Source organism: Acartia tonsa, chromosome 9 (genome assembly GCF_053477335.1).
Source record: "Acartia tonsa isolate MP-2025a chromosome 9, ASM5347733v1, whole genome shotgun sequence".
NCBI classification, from domain to species: domain Eukaryota; kingdom Metazoa; phylum Arthropoda; class Copepoda; order Calanoida; family Acartiidae; genus Acartia; species Acartia tonsa.
The window spans coordinates 15,107,115-15,129,945 of record NC_137268.1 but is presented as its reverse complement, the minus strand read 5'-3'; the positions used below and the strand labels follow the sequence as shown (position 1 = coordinate 15,129,945).

General features: G+C 30.9%; 2 protein-coding genes across 4 annotated transcripts in view; one reads left to right on the top strand and one right to left on the bottom strand.

Moving 5' to 3' along the window:
* Positions 1-22,831, top strand: part of LOC145328292 (hepatocyte nuclear factor 4-gamma-like) — a 68,197-nt gene that overhangs the window by 23,137 nt on the left and 22,229 nt on the right. For all 3 annotated transcript variants that reach the window (XM_080171917.1, XM_080171918.1, XM_080171916.1), the window contains exons 7-14: positions 579-625; positions 2,816-2,872; positions 8,557-8,602; positions 11,307-11,332; positions 11,906-11,990; positions 12,453-12,534; positions 20,679-20,789; positions 21,677-21,761. In XM_080171917.1, the coding sequence (XP_080028043.1) occupies positions 579-625; positions 2,816-2,872; positions 8,557-8,602; positions 11,307-11,332; positions 11,906-11,990; positions 12,453-12,534; positions 20,679-20,789; positions 21,677-21,761 (539 nt within the window). The remainder of the gene's footprint in view (positions 1-578; positions 626-2,815; positions 2,873-8,556; positions 8,603-11,306; positions 11,333-11,905; positions 11,991-12,452; positions 12,535-20,678; positions 20,790-21,676; positions 21,762-22,831) is intronic.
* On the bottom strand, positions 2,893-6,687 carry LOC145328295 (uncharacterized). The gene is made up of 2 exons (XM_080171921.1): positions 6,600-6,687; positions 2,893-5,311 (listed from the first exon to the last, which is right to left on the bottom strand). Exons 1-2 carry the CDS (start codon positions 6,615-6,617, stop codon positions 4,604-4,606), a joined length of 726 nt encoding a protein of 241 aa, XP_080028047.1. The 5' UTR covers positions 6,618-6,687; the 3' UTR covers positions 2,893-4,603.

Here is a 22,831-nt window from a genome sequence, read left to right as displayed (position 1 = left end):
TGACTTAATATTTTAAATTCCTAAATAGGAAAACAGATAAAAATATAGAATATTAAGCAAAAATTAAAAATCTAAAAATTAATGATCTGTATTCTTAATTCATCAATAATAATAATATTATATTCTTGTAACTTTTCCTTGCCAAAAATTGTTATTTATTTGTTATGTTTTTGCCATCAAAAGTTATACATGAATGATTTGAATTTGAAAACTTTTTTTTTTGAAAAGTAAACAATTCAGCAAACTTTAAATATTTTATGGTTAAATTTTAGTTTCTGAATTATTTTTGTATGTCTAATACTTTAACTTAATTGTCTACTAATCTACTGCCTAAGTTATTTTTACAGGGCTAGGCAGCGTCGCGTCAGCCGCCTTTAATCAACCTTTTCCAAATATAATAATCACTTTGAAGTCTAAACCAGACCCAAAGAAGGCCGAGCCCTGATTTTTTATATTTTGTTTTATGTATATCTATCTGTCTATCTTTTTAATTTACATATTATCTATTTTTGAACTATCTAACTAACCATCTACTATCCTATATAACTTTCTATTTATTAATCTATCTATCTATCTAGGGATTTTTCCGGAGAAGTGTAAGAAAACATCATCAATATTCCTGCAGGTAAAAAAAAACATAGACAGGGGAGGAGGGAGGTTTTTTTGGAGGAGGGAGGGGGGGGGGGGTACAAAATCCCAATAGGGGGCATTTAAAGTTTTTGGGATTGGGATTTTTTTTCTCGTGTTAGGTTAGGTTACATTACGTACAGTGTAGCTCCGCAAAGGAAGGGGGGGGGGTATGTTCGTTCTGTGTTCGCTAGAAAGGTCCATACTTATAAACCATTTGAACTTATGCATATAAAACATTTTTTATGACAGATAGATATTTATTGATTGCAGTTATGTTTTTGACAGATGAAGTTGAAAAGGTACAGCAAAATTGACAGACAGGCAGACTTACACATGTAAAATGTAAATTTATATACTTCATCAAGTATGTATTTTTCAAATAAAGCAGAGCAAAGTAACACAGTAGTCCGAGAATGTACTAAGTTTTCTTTTATATGGTACAATAACAAATCATTACTAAAATTTACTGTTAAACTTAAATTAGTATTTGGATTTTTTTTGTTATTTAAATTAATGGATGTACTATTACTTAGATCTTACACCAGATTTTCATGTTCTAAAATAAAGTGAACTCTGCAGTGGGCTAAAATACCGATCTCCCCCATCTCCCCACTTTGCACTATCCCCTTTCCTCCTACTGGATAAACGGCACGACCAATTAATGCGGGGGGATGTTACAACATAAATTGACAACAATTTTTCTCCTGTTATATTTTCCACGTATATTCTACATTTATTTTTTAATTTTCAAAATTTATTTAAAAACTCAAAAATTATGTAAAGAATATGTACTGTATAAAATCTGAACCTGAGTTCACTGTCATTGCGCAACAAGCATATCATAATGATATTTTCTCATATCTCATTTATTTTAAAAAATAAGTATAAATATTAGTTAAAGAGTAGCTGGGATGCTAGCAAAATATGTGAAAACTTTCCAAATTTTCTTGTAGATTTAAAGTTTTACTGTAGGATACAGAAGGGCTTAAAGTTTCATCATCACTAGTCTTTATTATATAGATAACATACTAGTCATATGATTATAGAGATTTATTTGTATAGAATAATATTTTAGATATTGACAAGTAATAGGAAAAAAACATTTAAAATCTCCAATTTTTGTATTCTTGTAAAATTTAATAGTTTTTAAGATGTTTAATTAATTTTGAATTGTAGATATTGAAATGGAAAAGATAAAGGTATAAAAATATTGAAATGTCTTAGTTATTGCATAAAATACTTTCTATATTTTTTTTCCTCTTCAAAAATGATGAATTTTTGCTAGATTAGAACTGGTTCTTAGCCATATTGAAAATTTATTTACATAATCATATTTTAAACAATTTTCACTATAACAAACAATCATAAAAGTAATATCAGTTTTGTTAACTCAGGCATCTTATATTTTTGTATTTCCATCCGCGGAAAGCTATAATACTTTGTGATATTTAACTACTAGAGGTGGCGTTCTAAAATTATACCGCTATAGGCTAGATTGAATATCTTTTTCTTCCAATGTTCTATCCCTGAATATTCGTTTTTACATCATTTTTTAAAGATTAAATGTCACTCTCTCTCACTTCCCATTCCTTCCGTCTTTTTTTAAATTTCATTATTTTTATTTAAAACCGTATTTATAATTTTGTCTCTCTTTCTTTAAAATATTTTTGGATCATAGTATTTTTTTTTGTTTCAAATTGTCATCCTGAAAGGGTTAAAATGTTTATTTAAATGTTAAATTTTAGTTTAATATCTGGACGCATCACTAGTATCAAATTATTTTAAAACAAAAGTTTTCTTAGATTTACTATTTTATGAATAGAAATTTAATACTTTGATATAATTCAAATAGCAACATGAAATAAAAGAAATTAATTTATTCTTCAAAGAGTAAAATAATGGGTCTTATCGTTCTGGTCAATGAGAGTTTATTATGGATTATTGGATCACTATTAAACACTTATTAAAGACTAAAGAGTATTAAACACTTTACCATTGATAAGATTCGAGCTCATATATAGACATTTATTTCCTATATAGATCTGTCATGGATCTTGATGCAAGAAAGCAAGCTGTTTTATAAAAAATCTGTCGAAAATAATTCATAAGGTAAAAAACAGAAAAAGTAGTCGCTCATATAGGTATAGAATGATAGGTTTTAATCCACAAAATAAATTTTGTTTAGATTTGCCCGTAATTGTACGGTGGACAAGGACAAGAGAAACCAGTGCAGATATTGCAGGCAGGCGTGCAAAATAGATTTTTATAAAGAACGTGTCCTAAAGTTTTGATTCACCGGGTTTTAACAAAATATATTTTTCAATAATTACTCAACAGAATAAACAAAGTAAGGTGTCAAATTAAAGATCTTACTATTTTTGTTCATAATGGCAATTTTCTTCTTTTTTTGTTGCGTTTTAGTACCTTAAAACCAACTAAAGTTTATTAAAATAAAATTAATTCAAACATAAGAGGTCTACTACTTACTAAAAGCACCGACTAGTTATTTTTTTTAAGTTAGGAAACGTTCTTTCCTAGATATTTCAAAATATAAGACTAAACCTTATAAGAAAGAAATATTTTTTTTCTTATATGATGCAAGGTTTAGTGATTTTTAAATTTAGTTTGAAAAACATATTTTATGTAAAAACTAGCAGCTGCGCTCCTAGTATCTAGGAGCTCTGTATCCGAAGGAGTAAGGAAAGTAGGAAAATAGCCTAAAACTAAACTTAGATATAAAAATTGATTAGCCTAAAATCATCAAAGGACGTCTATAAGATGCTTTCATAAAATGAAGAACTCAATTGGTTCAGTAGTTATCAAATCTTAAGCTACAGACAAAAAAACTACTACTTTATAAAATAAACTTTTAAAATCTTGCAAAAGTTCATGGAATTGTTTGTCTGATTTGTTTTATTTTATGCTTAGTTTTAGATATAGGATATTCGTGAATATATTGACATGAGAAATTTGGTCGTCAATTTAGATTGCTAACTTGGACCTCTTTTTATTGGTCAGTTCGTTCATCCAGTAGGAGGGGAGGGGAAGGGGTAAAGAGGTGGATGGGGGGTGTTATTTTAGCCAGCTACGCATATCACTATATCAGAGTGAATGAAAATCTGTTGCAAAATCCAAGTAATAGTATATCGATTTGTCTGGTCTATAGTAGAAACAGCTGGTATTAATTTGACTAAATCTATCCCCAGTGATGGCATTGGATATTTGGAACTGGTTTCCAAACTATTTGGAAACTTATCATAGACATCCAAGTGGTTAGTATTTTGAACAAGGTGCTGGGTTTATTTATGAACCTCAAAACAGTTGGTTTAAAGCAACAAAAATGACTAAATATATAACTCTTAATGCTCTTAATGACATTATGTATTGTAGAAACAAAGAAAGTTATAAAGATTAGTTAATATTACCATCTATAATACAAAGTAGCTTGATGTCTGTCCGTCTGTCCGTCCGTCTGAAGCTTAAGATCTCTGTAACCACTTAACCGATTGGATTCTACTCTTCAGGGTATATACCTATCGGTCCTGTGGTGGTTTTAAGCTATTTTCTTGGGGGGTGGGACACCCCCAACCCCCCTAAAAATAAAAAATTACCCCCCTAAAAAAAAAAAAATTTCTTGAGAACACATTAGACTATGAGCAGCACCAGTAGTAATTTTCTTGAGAACACATTAGACTTTTTTTTACGAATTTTGCGAATTCGTTATTTAAACGAGAAATTGTTTTCCTGCTGGGTAGGTGCGAAAATTTGCGATACGTTCTGCTGGGTAAATAATAGAAGATGTAATTATACCTCTTGGGGCAAAGCCCCTAGAGGCTAGGGGCGAAGCCGCTAGTTTTGAATAAAGCGTTAAACTAAATAATTTGATGTAAAAGTTATATTATATTATATTATTATAAATATTAATAAATAGGTGAGAAAAGAAAGTCGAACTGTTACCAGAGTATTTGGCAGCTTAACCGTAGTATCTGTATCCGTAACCATAGCCAGGATAAGCAGGTCTTTGGTATCCATAGTATCCATAGAAAACATCAGCATCAGCAGACCTCTTGCCATAATGATGTCCATAACCATAACCGTGTTCATAACCATGGCCATAGTATCCATAGTAGGGAGCAGCAGCATCATCAGCTTCAGGGGCAGCCTCGGCATCAGCAGACCTCTTTCCATAATGATGTCCATAGCCATAACCATGTCCATGACCATGTCCATAGCCATGGCCATAGTATCCATAGTAACGAGCGGCGGGAGCATTAGCTTTAGGGACAGCCTCAGCTTCAGGAGCAGCCATAGCATCAGTATTAGGGGCAGCCATAACATCAGCATCAGGGGCAGCCTTAGCATCAGCTTTAGGTGCAGCCTCAGCATCAGTAGATCTTTTTCCGTAATGATGTCCATAGTATCCATGACCATGACCAGTATAGGGCAAGTATCCATGGTAACCAACTTTAGGTAATGTGGTACCAGCAGCAAGATCTCTAGCTTCTTTTAGTTGTCTCCATAATTCATGGAAGTCATCAGCTTCAGGGGCAGCCTCAGCATCAGCAGACCTCTTGCCATAGTAATGTCCATAACCACCATAATAACCACCATGACCACCATAGTGTCCACAACGGTAGGCCTCAGCAGCAGCTACACTGGCAAGGACAAGAGCAATAACAGTCTGAAATATATTCAACGTTATTTAATGTAAAATTAAAAAAAATATGAGATATGTGAAGGTGCAAGTGGTACAAGTGGTGTAGGATTTAAAGGCCTTTGAACAACAAAGTTGACTAAAAAATAACTCTGCTCTTAAAAAACAAATTTGGATTGCATAGACAAATGTTGCAGCATCCAAGTAATAGCATATCAATTTGTCTAGTCTGTCAATAGTAGAAACAGCTAATATTAATTTGACTAAATCTATACCCATTGATGGCATTGGAAATGGTTTCCAAAATATTTGGAAACTTATTATAGACATCCAAACGGCTTTTTTTTAACAAGAAGGTGTTGGGTTTGATTATGAATCCCAAAGCAGTTGGTTTAAGAGTTAATATACTTCATATAACAAAAGTTTGGTAGGATGTTAATCTCCGTATTAATGACATTTAACAATATGCAATCAGTTTTTTTTTCTGTACTTTAAAAAAAGTGTATTAAAAAAAACCAAGCACTTCACTCTTTTCAATGTAAACCTTACAGTTTTAATCAAAAACTAACAAAAATGACCCAATTTATGTCCAATCAATAACAATGAGAAAACAATATTGAATATTGAATCTACTCACCTCTCCAGAGTATTACAACTCGAGACGTAGCCCTTGTGGAAAATTTTTCTCTACGTGGAGAGTGCATATTTTATTACAAATTAAGAAAGTTTTGTCTTTTTTTAAAAAGAATAAACTGTATAAAGTACTTGAAATCTTGTAGATAGGGCCCATAATGTTTAGAGTTTTTAATGGAGCATATAAAGACCTGAACCAAATTTCTAACTCAAACCTTGCCAATTTGGCATAAAAAAAACAGACCAATCAAACATTAAGACATGACGGCTCGGTCTTTAAAAAAAAGAACAAACTGTCTTAAGTACTTGTAGATAGACTCCATAATGTTTAGAATTTTTGATGGGGCATGTGAATATCATTCTATAAGGTGTCTATAGAAAGGTCGTTACATGTCCCATCAAAAACTCTGAATATTATGGGGTTTAACTACAAGATTTCTAATATTTAATACGATTTGTTGATTTTAATCTCCATGTAAGGAAAAGGGCTAGGACTTGAGGTGTAGTGCTCTGGAGAGGTGACAAGAAATCAAAATTCAAAATTTTTTTTATCATTGCCATTGCTTCAAAATGATTTTGGTCATTTTTTGTTAGTTTTAGACCAAAACTGTAGGGTGTATATTGAAAAAAGTGAAGCAATTCGGTTTTTTTTAACACCCTTTAATTAACCTTAAAATATTACCATAAGTTTGAAATGCATGGTGAATAGTTATTTGTTACTTCTTCTTGTATGTTGAAGTAGAACTATGCCATTTTTAACACCCAGACATGCTTTTATAAACTTTTATACATGTCATAGCATAATTACTAAACCCAATCTACTCAATAACTATATTTCTAACAATCTCATATTTTTAGGCATGGCTTGTATTGCAGTAAATGACTCTAAATTCTGTTTGTCTGTCTGTCTGTCTGCCTGTTTGTCAGTCTGTCTGTCTGTCTGCCTGTTTGTCTGATTAAATGGTAAAGATTTTGAAGAAAGTTTGTAAAATATGTGGATGTGACTAATTTAGCCTGGCTTTTTTATATTTTATTATTTATGGTTTCATTTATCTTGAAATTGATAAGAAATTTTTTTAATCATTTTGTTATTATAAAAGCAACAAAATCATAAATTAAATTGGTTTCTTGCCTTTCTAGAAAATTGTGTTAAAAACATGACATTGTTATTTAATTATTCCACTAACCTGGCATATATTTAACACGAATTAGGGTAGATACTAGACACTCTATAATACTTAACAACATCCATCTTTTCGTCTGTCATGTAATGAAGTTTCTGTCTATCTATCTGTCTGTATATGTTTTTTTTCTGTCCCTTTTTTTTATGCAGAGATGGATAGGACATTGGGCTGTTTATTACACTAGCCCCAAAAGTTTTGAAATAACGTTTTCTTATGAGTTGGCCTAACAACTTTGAGGACTTTTATTATATTTTGGTTGGTTGATTCATTAAGTTGGGTGTTCAAAAGTTTCAACAACTGATTGTAATCTACAGAAGGGGTAATTTTGTGTAGGATCATTGGGGATATATATCAATTTATCGCCCATTGTCTTATCCCTTTACATCCCTGGGTTTCATGGGAAATAAAGAGAAGGCTGGACTGATTTCAATAAAATTTTTAACAATATTTATCGGAGATATAGTGAAAGCCTTTGATGTCATCCTTGTTTTAAAATAATGGTGCATTGAACAAAACCTTTTGTTTCCAAAATGTCATTGTATATATTTTTCTTACAAAATTTGTGACTATGAATAATTGGGAGTTGATTCTTTCAAGAATATTTATTTCCTGTCAATATATTCAACATAGTATAATGTTAAATGCGAAGATTCTCTATAATCAAGTCCTATAAATGTAAGTATCCTGTGTTTAAGCAAATTTTAAGCAAATTTACATATAATTTTGTTTAGACTTCTATATTTATATTCTGCTTATTCAGTTCTGACACTGGGTGAAGTTACCCTTTCTCAAATAAAGAAACAAATTCTCACTGTGCCGAATTAATCTTCACAAATAAGGGAGCTACATCGGTCCAGCGATTCATGATATCTTTCGTTCCAAATACTGAATAAGACGGACACATTCCTAATAATTTTATATTTAAGAATTTAAGCAATATTGTACAGTTAAATCTAATTTACATTAACCTACTTTCAATTATTAAAATGTTTTTAATCTTTTCACAAGGGAAATGTAAATTACTTCGAGATTTAACAATCAACATTAAAGTTTCTCTGACATTTTTATTTTTGAATGAAAAAACAATTTTATGATTAACTTTAAAAATCATGTCCTGACACATGTATATTTCTAAAATGTTTAAGGATAAGAGAATAAGAGAGACAAGGGGTAATTTTTTACTTTATAACCCTTCGGCCCTCCCCCCCCCCCTGCATTGTGGGGGGGAGGGGATGTAGACCCTTGTCATGATGGGTGTAGTGGGGTGGACTCCTAGGGGGTTTTATCTATCCCCTTAATTTTGCCATGGGGTGGATTCACCCACTTTATTCACGAATCTGGAAGTAATATATTTATATGGCTTCGTGTTATAGACAGAAAGTTACTTATTAATGGATGTTGTTATCCTAGTTATTTATACCTAACCAACCATATATATTTTGCCACGCTTGTCAGACTGAAGAAATGTTTCAAAGCTGGTATGAAGAAAGAAGCAGTACAGGTAACATTGTTTAGTTGCTTCAATTTAGTTTTAAATATTTCCATTAGAGGTCTCACTTGTAAAAATATATTTATATCTTTTAACTAAATAACATTTCCCCATACAACTACTGCCTTGCCCTTGAGGCTAGTGGCCAAACAACAATACCAATATTCTTCTAATGTCATCCTTTATAAGAAAACTAGCGGCTGTGCCCCTAGTATCTAGGAGCGCCATATAAGAAGGGATATGGAATGACAGAAAATAGCCTAAAAATCTTTCCAAGAATTTTATTATGAAAATAAAATAGCCTGAAACCATAACGGCACCTATAAGAAGCTGTAATGTAAAGGAGAGCCATATCGGTTCAGCTGTTAGCGAGATTTTTCGCTACAAACAAAATAAGCTTACTACTTTATATAATAGGATAATAGGATGTATCTCTGTGAGAAACAAAGTATCTAGACAAGTAGTATGGTGGATAATTAAAGCTTTTTTTTGTATAAGTAACTTTGTTTTTGACGAAGTCTTTAACAACCACTAGCGGCTACGCCCCTAGAGTCCTCTAGTGGCACTTTAAATGTTTTTTTTCTATTTCAAATATATAACTTGAGAAATAATTTCTATGTTGCGTTCAAGTCTCAACGCGAAATTATTTTTCTCTCGATTTTTTATGCTTTCTTTTTGGAGGGTGGTGGTACCCTTTGCTAAAATAGTTATAAACCTTCCCAGGAACTATGAGATCCCGATCGGTTTAGCAGTTAGCGAGATCCTTCGGTACAAACATACAGACAAATAGACATTTTATTATAAGAATTAGCTTGTTATAACTCATCCAAAACTAAAAAATCACGTTTAAATCGTCCATCATCCAGATTACTTGCAAATTATAATTTTTCAATATTGTACATCTTTCAAAAAACATAGGATGAGGGATTGGCAGCCCTTGAGTGCGGATTTTGGATGTATATGATGAAAAAAGAGCGGCTTAAACGCGGATAATTGTAGTTTTTCTTTGCATTTTGTGAAGATGATTAAAGTCCCTCCACAGATTATGACGTCATACGATAGAATAGACAATAAGAGGCAAGTATACATTGTAATTGACCACTATGGTAAAATTTATTCTGGCCTCTCATTGGTTATTTTATCGTATGACGTCATAATCTGTGGAGGGACTTTAATCATCTTCCATTTTGTCAACAAATTACAATTGTTATATTTTAAAAATAGAAGTTGCGGCTGGTGAACTTTTTAAGTGTCACGTGGTTCTAAAACATTATTTGAAACCTTTTTACCTTCAATTCAAATTATAAGTTTTGAGAAAAGAATTTTTTTCTCTATATTTTAATCTACTAATTATTAAAAGCTGTCACGTGGAGATTTAAAAGAAATGAAAATGTCCAATTGTAGCAATGCTTTAAAAATTTAGGATCATGGAAAGAAAACGAAGTACCAGGTATCGTCTTATTTTCACAGTAGTTTTGATTGGTTATTTTAGGTTAGGAAAATGTTAATGATTGCCCCACAAGGTTAGATTCAGGGGCTTGGTCTTGAAATAGGAGATAAGCTACTGTGAAAATACGATGAAACCCGCTATTTCGTTTTCTGTCCATGATCCAAAATTTTTAAACATAGACTTTTTCTGGAGTAATAAAAAACTTTTTATTTTCAACAATTTACATACAAATATATTTTGGTTAATAAAACAATCTCTTCACTTTAAATCATAATAAAAAAGTAAAAAAAGGGGAAAGACAAATAAAATAACTTTGATGACTTGTAGAGTAGTTGCACAACAATAAAAAAATTTAATTCCAGTATCGCTTCGAAACCGATTAATAGCCGGTGAATTAGAACCGGTTATCAGCCATACTCAAAAATGATGTAATATATCCAGTTTTCTACACATATAAAAATAAACAATTATAAGATTAAAACCATTTTTTTAGCCTGTACCTTCGGCTAAAATATCTGATTTTAATGTTATAATTGTACATTTATATATCCGCGGAAAGCTGTTTATAATACGATTCAATAAATACTATTATTTCAAATATTTTATTTTAATTATTATGACCTTGATACTTTAAATATTTTACAAATATTTCTTAATTTTAATAAAAAAAACTTAAATAGGTCTCTTAAGATATATTAAATTAAAGATTATTAAACTTATTTATTCTTCTTATATAGGTTGCACCGAATGTGCCCTCTTTCCCCTATGTTTTTTAGTCTTTTATAGAATAGCTTAGCTATTTTTGTCCTCTTTAATATATATTAGTATTACCTGCACCTACAGGGGGGTGAATGAGTTTCTATTTCAAAGACCCTTGTTTTGAAGCCGCTGGAAAGTCACATTTGTGACGTCTAAAAAGGAGGGATGAAAAAAAGGGAAAGGAAACCACTAAAAAAATATTTATTAGACGTATTGTTATGATATCACACATGGCACTTTCCAACGCTTTCCTCATTTCATAAACTTCTCTATAACTATGTTGTGCATGTATCTGTGTTTTTGATGCTTTTACACAAAGTGCCGGTTGAACAATTATTAACAAACATCTTTCTTTTATCGCATATCATTATTATTTTTCCTCTATAAGCTTTTTGTTGCTGCTCTACTCAGTTTAGTTATGTATTCAATTGTCCTTATTCTAATTTTTATTAAATTTGAATTTTAAGCATTAATTAAAATCAACATAAAAAAATATATTTGTTTCAGAATGAACGCGATAGAATCAGCAATAGGAATAAATCAAATGCAAACTATTTACGAATCCTATTATATAAAGTAGAAAGGATTTTGTCTGAAGCTTAACTGCTGAGCATTTTTGGTTCTTAATTATAGGTAATCTTTAAATAGATCCTGTGATGATTCTGAGCTATTTCATTTCCAGATTTAATTCTTGGTTTTAAGCTATTTTTCGAGCTTTTTTCTGTCCTTTTGTATAAATACCCCCTAGATGCTAGGGGCACAGTTATTGAACCCATTTGTTTCTAAATTTTAGGAGAATTTCTTATAGGTCCTGTGATGGTTGTAGGCTATTCCATTTTTAGATTTAAGTTTTGAGTTGGTTTTAAGGTAATTTTCTTCTCTGCCCCTTCAAGTTAAGAGTTGTAAGGGGCGTTTATAAACACGCAGCTACTCTACAACTTATGTATGGCATTGTTAGCATAATTTAGCAAACTAGAATAACATGTTTCGGTGATGTTTAGTGATTTATTGTCAATAAATGTTTACCTTTATCATGAAAATAAGGCTGTTTAACTTCTGAAAAACTTCGACTTTAAACAAGCATTTGATACACGTAAATACTGCAGAAGATCTCAAAATGATCAGGGCTATTCTGGAAACACTTCTTTATCAGTGAAGACACTTCTGAATGCAGAGGTTTTATCAAGACAGGTGAAGTTTCATTATTATAGTTTAGCTACTTAATTAGAATCAATATTTTATTTTACAAAATCTATCTAAATAATTTTCCTTTGCAATGAAGTTTAGGGAAGGTTTATCTCCAACCTGAAAAGGAAATTGTTCCAAGTAAACTAAAATAGATAGTTGATGGTCCCCTCAAAAATCAACTATGCGACGTCATAAAAATAAGGGAGATGAAAAGAGAAGTGGGAAAGTAATCCCCCAAAAAAGAGATGGATAATCCCTAATTTTTATGACGTCACAAGGCTGATTTTTTTAGACACGTTGTACAGCACCCAAGGAGGCCTCTAGGTGCAAAGACTATATAAAAAATTAATAGTGCATTTGTTCGGGGCGTTAAATTAAAACTAAAAAAACTTCTTGTTTTTAAAGTTTGGTTACCTCTTTTAACTTTTTTATTATCTTGTTCGTCAAGCAAATTTTACCTTTCAGGGAAGCAATGCTTTTGAAGTATGTAATGAGCTAACAGAATATGAACTTAATCAGAAGAGACTTGCTTCTATACCTGATATAGGTAAGGTTATTATTTATGTATACAAGTTGCTTTATCCATAGCCTCTAGAAGAGAGCAAAAGAGATAAAGAAGTGGTCTAAAACCACCCTAAGAAAAAACGATCAATTCAGACTAACAATCTATAGGATTGATACTAAAAACCTTACTACTTTATATTTATTATTTAACTCTGCCACTAGCATCTAGTAGATTTGTATTTACATAAATAAATTCCACATAAAAAACTTGTCATAAAGTATCTTTTAGAATAAATAAATGTCAAATAAAGGTACTCCTGACAAAAAAATACATTTTACTTAAAATTTGACATTTCATTAGAAAGGTATACTTCCCTAGAAGGTCCTTTTCAATAAAGGTATACATAAATTTATACATTCTCTCAAACTCAAATAGTTTAGCTGAAACTCTTACCTACTTATTTTTAGTTTTATATTTTTTTTTGTGTTTTAATATTTTTAAGTAGGCATATTATATCAATATGCAGAATAAGTGCACAATTTTACACAAAGGGCGTGGATTCATTGTGTAATCAACCTTGGCAAATTGGGAAAGAACCCATAAATGTTTTGCCCTTCAAAAAAACACAGGATGCGATAAGCCCCTCCTCTTTTAACTCTTGCATGATTTTAAGTTGCGTGCTATGTATTTAGCTATTCGAACTGTCTTAATATCTAACACAAAATAACTCTTAGAGATTAGGTTTTTAAGACATTTTACTTAAAATTTTAAAAATACATATGTACATGCATTATTATTAGCGAAACTAAACTCCAAGAGTTTGAGTCTGCCTTTTTGTCTATGTTTCCGTCTGTCTGTATGTCTATTTATCTGTTTATCTTTCTATAGGTCTATTTTTCTGTAATCTATCTGTCTATCTGTCTGATGCCATAAATAACTATTATATTGCGGGTTTGTTTTAAATTCACTTTGCAACTGTCCCCTCCCTCCCTGACTTACTGCAGATATTGAATCTATCTATGTAGAAAATTTAAAACTTTATTACAGTACATTGTTATCAGATTCGCACTTTGTACTCTTAACATATCAGGGATCTATGCAAAGGATATTCGTATGTATTTTTATGTGTATTTGAAAAGTTATCTAAATAAAATGTCATAAATAGTAATTTATTGACAAAATCGACCGTATAGTTTTTTTTATATTGTTTTGTAAGTATATAAATCAGGAGCTGCACTTGAAGGAACTGGGGTTGGGGTAAGAAGTCGAATTTTGCTCTTTTAATTTTTTTGGGGGGCTGTGGGGGAATATTTCCAGGGCTGATTTATCTTCGGAGGGTGGATGTGCCCTCCCCCAAAATAGCTGTAAACTTTCCATATATAGGAGAAACACATTTGTAACAGCAGTAAGTCAGATCCTAAGCTAAATACAGACAAATCATTTAAAACTTGAATGCTAAAGTAGATTTATTTTACAAAATAAGGCACAATTTAGATTTTAAACCAAAAGGCTTAATAAAAAGAACATTATTGTATATAAATTTCTTTTCAATAACTAAATAACATCACTTTAAAAGAAAAAAGGTCAATAAATGTTATATATAGACATAGACGTCCAAGGTTGGGGGTAAAACAATGTTTACCCCCTCAAACTTTGAAACAAAATAAAAAGATACAGTTGATTACCCTCTCAAACACCCCATTTACCCCCCTCAAATAAAAAGCTTGGACGTCTCTAATTAAAATTATTGGTTAGGCTTGATACATCTACAAAAGCAAAGGTCAAAAATAAATAACGTTAGTAATTATGTGATTTACCTGTTTTTGAGTGAAGACATATCTTAAAATGGTTTTATTGAGGATAAATCCTGAACCAGGAAAACCATTTGAAAGTCTTTAATATGACGGTGCGCGTGTAATAAATCGCCAGCGGACAACCCGATTTACTTTTGCGTAGAAAATTTAACAAAAAATATCAAATTTTAAAATTTTATCTTCTTTGTCACAAACTTTTATTATCCTCATAAATATTTCATATGAGCCACGTTTTATTTATATAATGGTACTTTAATCCATTGAAAAGTTTTAAATCTATCACTTGTGCCTACGTAAACAGATAAAAAGGAGGAATAATTGGCACTATAACTATCACATTTGTATGTACAATAGTTTCCGCGAAAACAACGTGCAAGAAAAAAATCGGACAATTTTGTGAGTTTAATAATATCAGAATGCCAGTTTAGTAAAATGGCAAAAAAATCATAATATCTTCCCAAAAAAAGGACAATCAATATATCAAATTATCTAAATTAAAGCTTTCTTGTTTACAAAGTTCATTGCTCTCTTTGCATTTATAGCAAGCACACACTTACATTCAAAGGCGTTCAGAAGGGGGGTGTTTTCGTCCCTCTACACCCCTCTTCAACCCACTTGACAAGTGTCTCACCCACGTAAAACACCCATGGGGGGTATCAAGGTAAAAAAGCCACAACCCAAAGTTTGTGCTCCTCACGCGAGAATTACCATTAAAATGGCGCTTATTATTTTTGCGTATGTAAATTATGTAGGGATGTGTAACCACCCTACTGGCAAAAAATTATACCTCTCTTTTTAATGTCTGTCTAAAGATCACAGCCCCAATGATTTTGGTTAAAGTTAGTTTTGTATAAAAAATTTCAGAGCACAATCCCCTGGGTATTTTCATTGCCTTATGTATTACAGTTTAGTAATATTATTTTAAAGATTATCTTACAGCTTACTTTTGATATTCTGTTTGAATATTTTGCGTTTTTACAAATGTTAATAAATACCGTTTGCGGAGGTGATTACACCCCACCCCCCCTCACATTTATATTTTATTACAAAGAATTTGAAAAAGTAACTTCTTCTTCTTCAGACATATTCTTTTATTCCTTCATAAATCTTACAGAATTTCAATTTTAACTTTCAATCCTTTTTTTTCTTTCTGCTCTTAAACACAAAAATCTTTATGTTAATTTTTTTGTATGCTGCGAAGTTAATCTATAATGCGTCCATGTTTGTTTATGTGTCGGTCTGTAATTTGACGTCTGTAGAAAATAATATATATAATTACTTGGATGTTGCTCTAGATTTGCATGTACTCTAATAGAGTGATACTAGCAGCTGGCTGAAATGGCTACACACCCAATTTATTCCCTTTACCCCATTCTCTCTCCGCATACTGGATGAACGAACTGACCAATAAATGAGGTCAATATTAGCAACCTAAATGGAAGAAAAAGTTTCCCATGTCAATAAAACCACCTATTCTATATCCATTGATATGAATAATTTTTGCAGAAGGATCTTAAAATAGGCATTTTAAAGAATGGGATATGAAAATAGGACGAAGCAAATAGTATTAATTTATTATAATGTAAGTAAAAAAACTGCGCTAATTTGTAAATTTTGAAATAATCATTCTTGTTGAGTATTAAAATTATTCTTTCATATTTTGGGTTATAAAACTTTTTTTTCTATATATTTTGATAATTAGGTGAAAGGAAGTTTTATAAGAAAATAATGTATTGTTTGTATAATAGATTTAGGATATTCGTGGATGAATTGAAAATTTACTGGGGAAAATTTATATTTAATTTAGTTTGCTAATATGGACCTGCTCATTTATTTTTCTGTTTGTTCATCCAGTAAGAGGGGAGGGAATATGGTAATGAAGGGTATTATTATTTTAGCCAGCTGCAAGTATCACTTCAACAGAGTACATGAAAAATTGGTGCATTATCCAAGTAATAATATATCGATTGTTTATACATTCTTTTAGAGGAATTTCTTTGAGCTAAAGCAATAGGATGTTCTCTGTATTTCTGCAAAGATATTGAAAACGGCCAGATCCACCATTCCATAACTGTCAGAAAATTTTAATGGTATTAGGCATGTTTTATGCTATTAAAAGAAAGAGTTGGGTGGATTGTGAGTTAAGATAGTTAATATACTTGTAGGATAATGATTAGCTAAGACAGTAGACAATAGATTGGATTTATGTAAGGAATTTTTTTAGTCAATAATTAAATATTTACCTACCAATTATTCTTATTATTTAATTAAGATTACAAAACAAACAAGAAAAATCAAATACAATAAAAAATGATAGGGCCAATATGTTTGAGAGGGGTTAAGTCCACCCTCAATTTTTTATTCACCTTCTTTAAAACGAACAGGTTTTATAAAATTATGTAAAGGTATTAAAAGTTGTAAATCTTCATTCTAAAGTAGAACCATATCGGTAAAGGAATAGGAATAAGGTAAAACCAACAAGTGAAATAAATCTAAAATAATATTTGGGGGGCAATTGGAAAGGTCATCAATTTTACGATGTGTTGCCCCCCAACGATAGGTTTCGTGATTTTTTCCGAATTAAATTCATTGTTGGTAGAAGCTGGAGATCTTTAGATACACATAGATAGACATCCTGTTACTTTTATATTATTATAAGAAGAAATAAATAAATTCTAGTACTTTTTTGGAAACAAAAAAAACAAGAATTTTTTGTGTGTGCTCAGCTTATACCAACTACAAAATTAATTTGGAACAAAATCACGTATGCTTCAGCTGTCGTTTGGGGGGGAGGGGGGGGGGCAACACATCGTTGACGACCTCTCCATTTGCCCCCCAAAATTTTTTTTGATTCATTTCGCTTGTTGGTTATACCTTATTCCGGGGGACTGTCATTTACACATCCAGCAAATTTACAGTGGATGTGTTTTCGCCAGTGCAATGGATGTATTTATGACAAACTGAATTTTTACTGTATAAATGACAGTAAAATCGATTCTCATGCCATAAATACATCCAACACTGGCAAAAATACATCCAATATTTTTATACATATGTCAAAAATACATCTGACACTGGCATTTACACATCCATAAGTTTTCAATTATATGTCATAAATACATCCAACACTGGCATTTATACATCCATAGAAATTTAATTTAAAATAATAAGAAAAGAACTTGTATATTATTTGAGTTATAATATATTTGTCAGGTTGAAATAAAAAGCATTATAAAGATTTAAATTATAATATATATGTCAGGTTGTCTTTTTTATAAGGACATGTTCTTTATGGTATCTTTTTTTAAATAAGAGAAATTAAGAGAATTAAGATAGTTTGAAATTATAGAAAAATTGGGGATAGGAGAAAAATATTGGAGGGAGTAATTGGGGAATGGGTGTATTAAGGCTCATTCAAAAAGCACATCATTTTGAATCTAATCAAAATAAGCAGGAATATAGGATAAACTCAATTTAAACAACAGCTATATAGGTCTGATTATTTAAAAGCATAATGTACATTCAATGAATATTACTCCTTTTGTTTAAAATACACTGCAGTGTTATATTTTAATATATTATATATTCTTATAAACATAATAATTTGTTTTTGTTTTCCAAACTATTTATCCCTTTCTTAAACCTTAACCTACCCAAATCTCAAAACCCTATTTTAGAATTTTAGAAGGTTAAGTCATATCTACAACATTTTAATTAAGATTTATTTTATCAAATGTTTGTATTTTATTTATTGAAACAATGAAATCTGTTATTTTATCTTAAGTTATTTAACTGAATTGTAATTTAATGAAACTAAGAACTTATAATGTAGTAATAAAGCATAACTTGATAAATTTAAATCTTAAAATGCTTTAAGCTAAACCTAATAAAGAACAATACTTCAATATAGCTCGAAGTTGTTCATCTTGTTGTTATAGCCAAAAAGGAAAGAAGGGTGTAGTAGATATTTAAAATAAACATAAACAAACTTTTAAACATGAATCAATTGAAAATAATTGAATATTTATTGGTGGAAAAGATAAAACCTTTTGGATGTTTCCCAAAAATCCTAAAAAATAAATAGCAGGGAATGTACTTGAGTGGTTTTATCCACAATAATTTGACCACCTGTGCAAATGTATTGATGTTTTGTAGGGAGCATCTTAAAAAAAAGGGAAGTAAATAGGGGGAGAGTAACTAAAATAGGGCAAAAATTAAAAACTTATACATACTGTACAAAACCTAATTAATTGTAAATAAATATTCTTATAAATTAATCTAGATGTATATTTGCCAGTGTTGGATGTATTTATGACATATAACAGAAAAAGTATGGATGTGTAAATGCCAGTGTCAGATGTATTTTTGACATATGTATTAAAATATTGGATGTATTTTTGCCAGTGTTGGATGTATTTATGGCATGAGAAAAAGGAAGAAAACGTTTTGCCAAAAATACATCAACTGTAAATTTGCTGGATGTGAAAGTGCTATAGCCCCCCTTATTCCTGGTGTGTGCTCAGGGGCGTCCAAGCTTATTCATTTTGGGGGGGGGGGGGAATTTGAAAATAAAAATTTGGGGGTGCAAGCTAATTCTTTTTTTTCGGTGGGGGGGGGGGGTAATCCTTAAATCATGATGACGGGTAATAAAAATCTGAAAATTGAAATGACGCAAATGACGCAAATTCTGACGCAAATTCTGAACGCAATTCTAACGTTTATCTAAAAATGCAACATATAATAATAGCTATTAAAACAATTTTAAAGCATAACTTTTATCTTATTAGAATAACAATTAAATAAGAAAAATATTTTTAACATATGAAATTCGTGATCAAACACCTAATTGAAAAAAATGCAAGACATAGCTTTTATTTTAAGAAAGACTAGGGGCAACGGACGCCCCCAAGAAGCCTCTAGGTGTTCTTAAGGTGGGAGGGGGATAAGTCAACCGCCCTTCTACTTTTTAACTGAGTTTTAATAAGAAATATTCAGAAAAAAATTTGGGGGTGTGATTTTAAATTGGGAGGGTAGAGATACGCTCTCCCAAAATAGTTAAAAACCTTCCCTGTACCTAAAAAAAAGCTTAATTGCAAAGGAAAACCAAACAGATGTCATTTTTTAACAATTTTATAAAAAAAACATTGGCGCACTTGTATAAACACCTTATCGCTATCAAGTTTTGGAATAGATAATCCAGAAAAATCCAGTTCAAAGGGGAATGCATAAAGAGATGGGGCGAATCGAACCGAAAATAGTTATGATGGACATCTTCCTTCATCTTAAATCATTTATAAGGTAATTTATGAGGTAATTTTTTTTATAAGGGGAAGGGGTAAAAATTGAATATTAAGAATTTGTTCCACTGGCAAGATTTTTTGGTTTTTTGATAACCCGTTTTACCCCACCCCTTATCCTCTACCCCACTTTCGCTTTCATTACAAAATTCTTCCATCCTAACTTAACAACGCTACTCAATAATGTAGCTCACCAAATTTACACATAAGGTGACGTTAACATGGGAAATACATATAATTAATTATGAAAATAATATATCCAAGTGCGTCTGTTGATAAAAAGAGAAAGACGCAATCAATCATTTAGCTCTTTATTTTTAATTTTTTAAGTTTAAAAATATTGTACTCGGCTATTCCTTGGCCGATTTAGGCTTTTAATCATATCCTGGCCGAGACAAATTTAGACCGTTGACTAATCAAAAATCGGTTCAGTTAGAGGGATACCCAACGTCTCAATTTATTGCTACCAAAAGTCTTATAACTACGTTGCAATTATATAAAAACCCGTAAATTGAGTTTAATCAAAGGAGTATACTAAACATTTAAATCACGCCCCCACCGCGTGGTTTAGTTTGGCACTATTTTGTTAACAACCAATTTTTCAAGAATTTATTTGGGGGGGGGGGTAATCACCCCTTTACCCCCCCCCCATTGGCCGTCTGAGGTGTGCTATCGAGTTTCATTAAGATACACGTACTTACTGACGACCTAGAAATTTAAAATTATGGAATTCTTATTATTCAAATTTTGTAAGATATTTTGAAATTTAAATAGAAGGAACAATAGGCGTATTTTCAGATAATTACGAAATCATATAGTTAATTTCATTATCATAAATAATGTTTTTCCTTTTTGATAAGAATATTACATAAAAATTTTCTATAATTATCTATCAAGTACATATGTATTAAATCTGGTTTAATCTCAAAAATGGGAGAGTGTTTTAGTGACTTGCCTCATTTCTTCATTAGTTTAAAACTTTTAGAAGTGAAAATTTAAGCTTTGATGACTTAAAATCTATAATGTAAAATAGACAGTTTTCTCTCTATCTATTTTCTATCTATTAATCTTCTAGGAGAGTCAATGAAGCAGCAGTTGATGATATTGGTTGAATGGGCTAAATACATACCAGAATTTCAAGCCCTGACTTTGGATGATCAAGTAGCTCTTTTAAGAGCTCATGCAGGTATTTAATTCCATTTATTTATATCTGTTTGTCATCTAAGTCACTCTATAAAGGAGAACCTTATCAGTTCAGTGGTTAGCAAGAATCTTTGGTACAGACAGAAATACAAACATACATCGCATTTGCCAAACAACATGGTCTGACTTAAATACTTACTATAAGATGTAGTATTTATTTCTAGAGGCACTTGAGGGAAGGGTGCTGGAGGAAGTCAACACTCGACTTTTATTTTTAGTAAAGTAAAAAAAATAATTTATTTGTTTGGTGGTCGGTTTTCATCTGATCCCATTATTTTTAAGCTTCACTAAAAACGAGAAGTATTTTTGGAAAAATTTAAGATAATTTACTAAAATGTTTTTTTAACTTAATATTTCGGAAATAGTTCAATATGTTTTAATGCTTTGTTTAAAAAATAAATGTTTATAAATATAAAAAGAAGTCTCTTTTGGTTAGTAGGTTAGGTTAAACATTGTCCAGTAAAGATTATGAATTGCATTGTTTTCTAACATTGAAGTAATAATTTCTTGCCGAAAACCAACTATAAAAGATTATATATTCTAAAAATACTTCAATTAACATTAGTACTAAGTTATTTTTATTAGTCAGCGGTTAGTGAGATCTTTCGCAATATATAGACAGACAGACATCCTGTCTGTCTATTTTGTAAAAGGAAATCCAAAACAATACTTTGCAGAGAGAGAGGGGACCATGGGCTGTTTATTACAATATTCCCCAAAGTTTTATAATAACGTTTTCTTATTCGCTTGCTTAACAACTTTGGAAACTTTTAGTTGAGTGTTGAAACGTTCCAGCCACTAATATTGATCTACTTTGGTGTATCATTATTGGAGATGTACATTAACCAGATCCCTGAATAATTTGTTTAGGTGAACATCTGTTACTGGGACTAGCGCGCAGATCTATGAATCTACGGGATATACTTCTTCTGGGGAATGATATGATAATTCCAAGGTGATAATATTTTTAAACAAGGATGAAATAATCCAAAGCTTAATAAACAAAACAAAATTGAACATTAACATATCCTTAAATAAAAATATGTCTGTCTGTACCAAAGGATCTTGCTAACCGCTCAACCTATATGGTTCTCCTTTTCAGTATAGCTTCACATATGTCCTAGGCATAGAGTTATTTTGGAAAGCAACACCAATCCTCCTAAGAGAAATTGCAAAAGTCTATGACTTTACTAAATGAGTGACCTTTTCTTTTTATATTTACAATTGAAAGAGGGGAGAGAGTTGAATTCCCCCCAACATCAAGGGTCATACTATCTAAAATATCTATTGTCACTTATATAAGAAACAAGGATGACAACATTCATAAGTAGCGAAGCACAAAAATCATAGATGGGAATACGTACAAGTAGATTTAAAGGGTATTTATTAAAATCAAGAATAGATTTATTGGATAAAATAAACACGAAACCTTGTTTTATTTTGTATGATGACGATGGTCAAAGTAAATTAGATTAAAGATGCACATAACAATGGGGAAAATTATTTTGATCCTGATATCCCAAAAAAGTTAGATAAAATAAACAAAGATATAAAATTTGGAAAATCGGACCATATACACTGAAGATATGGAGAAAAATGTGAAAAATATAAAAATAGCCTAAAACCTGCTAAAAAGGCAGTCTGGCCGTCATGGTTGTTTTCTTTAAAAGACGGGAAATTTAATTTTGATATTAATAATTGAAAAAAATTTGAAAATCGGACCATAAACACTGAAAATATGGAGAAAAATGTGAAAAATATAAAAATAGCCTAAAACCTGCTAAAAAGGCAGTCTGGCCTTCATCGTTGTTTTCTTTAAACGACGGGAAATTTAATTTTGATATCTATAACTAAAAAAATTTTGAAAATCGGACCATAAACACTGAAGATGAGAAAAATGTGAAAAATATAAAAATAGCCTAAAACCTGCTAAAAAGCGGTCCGACCGCCAATAAATTTTTATAGTCAATTGTGCTCCTTAATGATGGGAATGTTGTCAAAAAATTTCAGCATTCTATCTTTTAT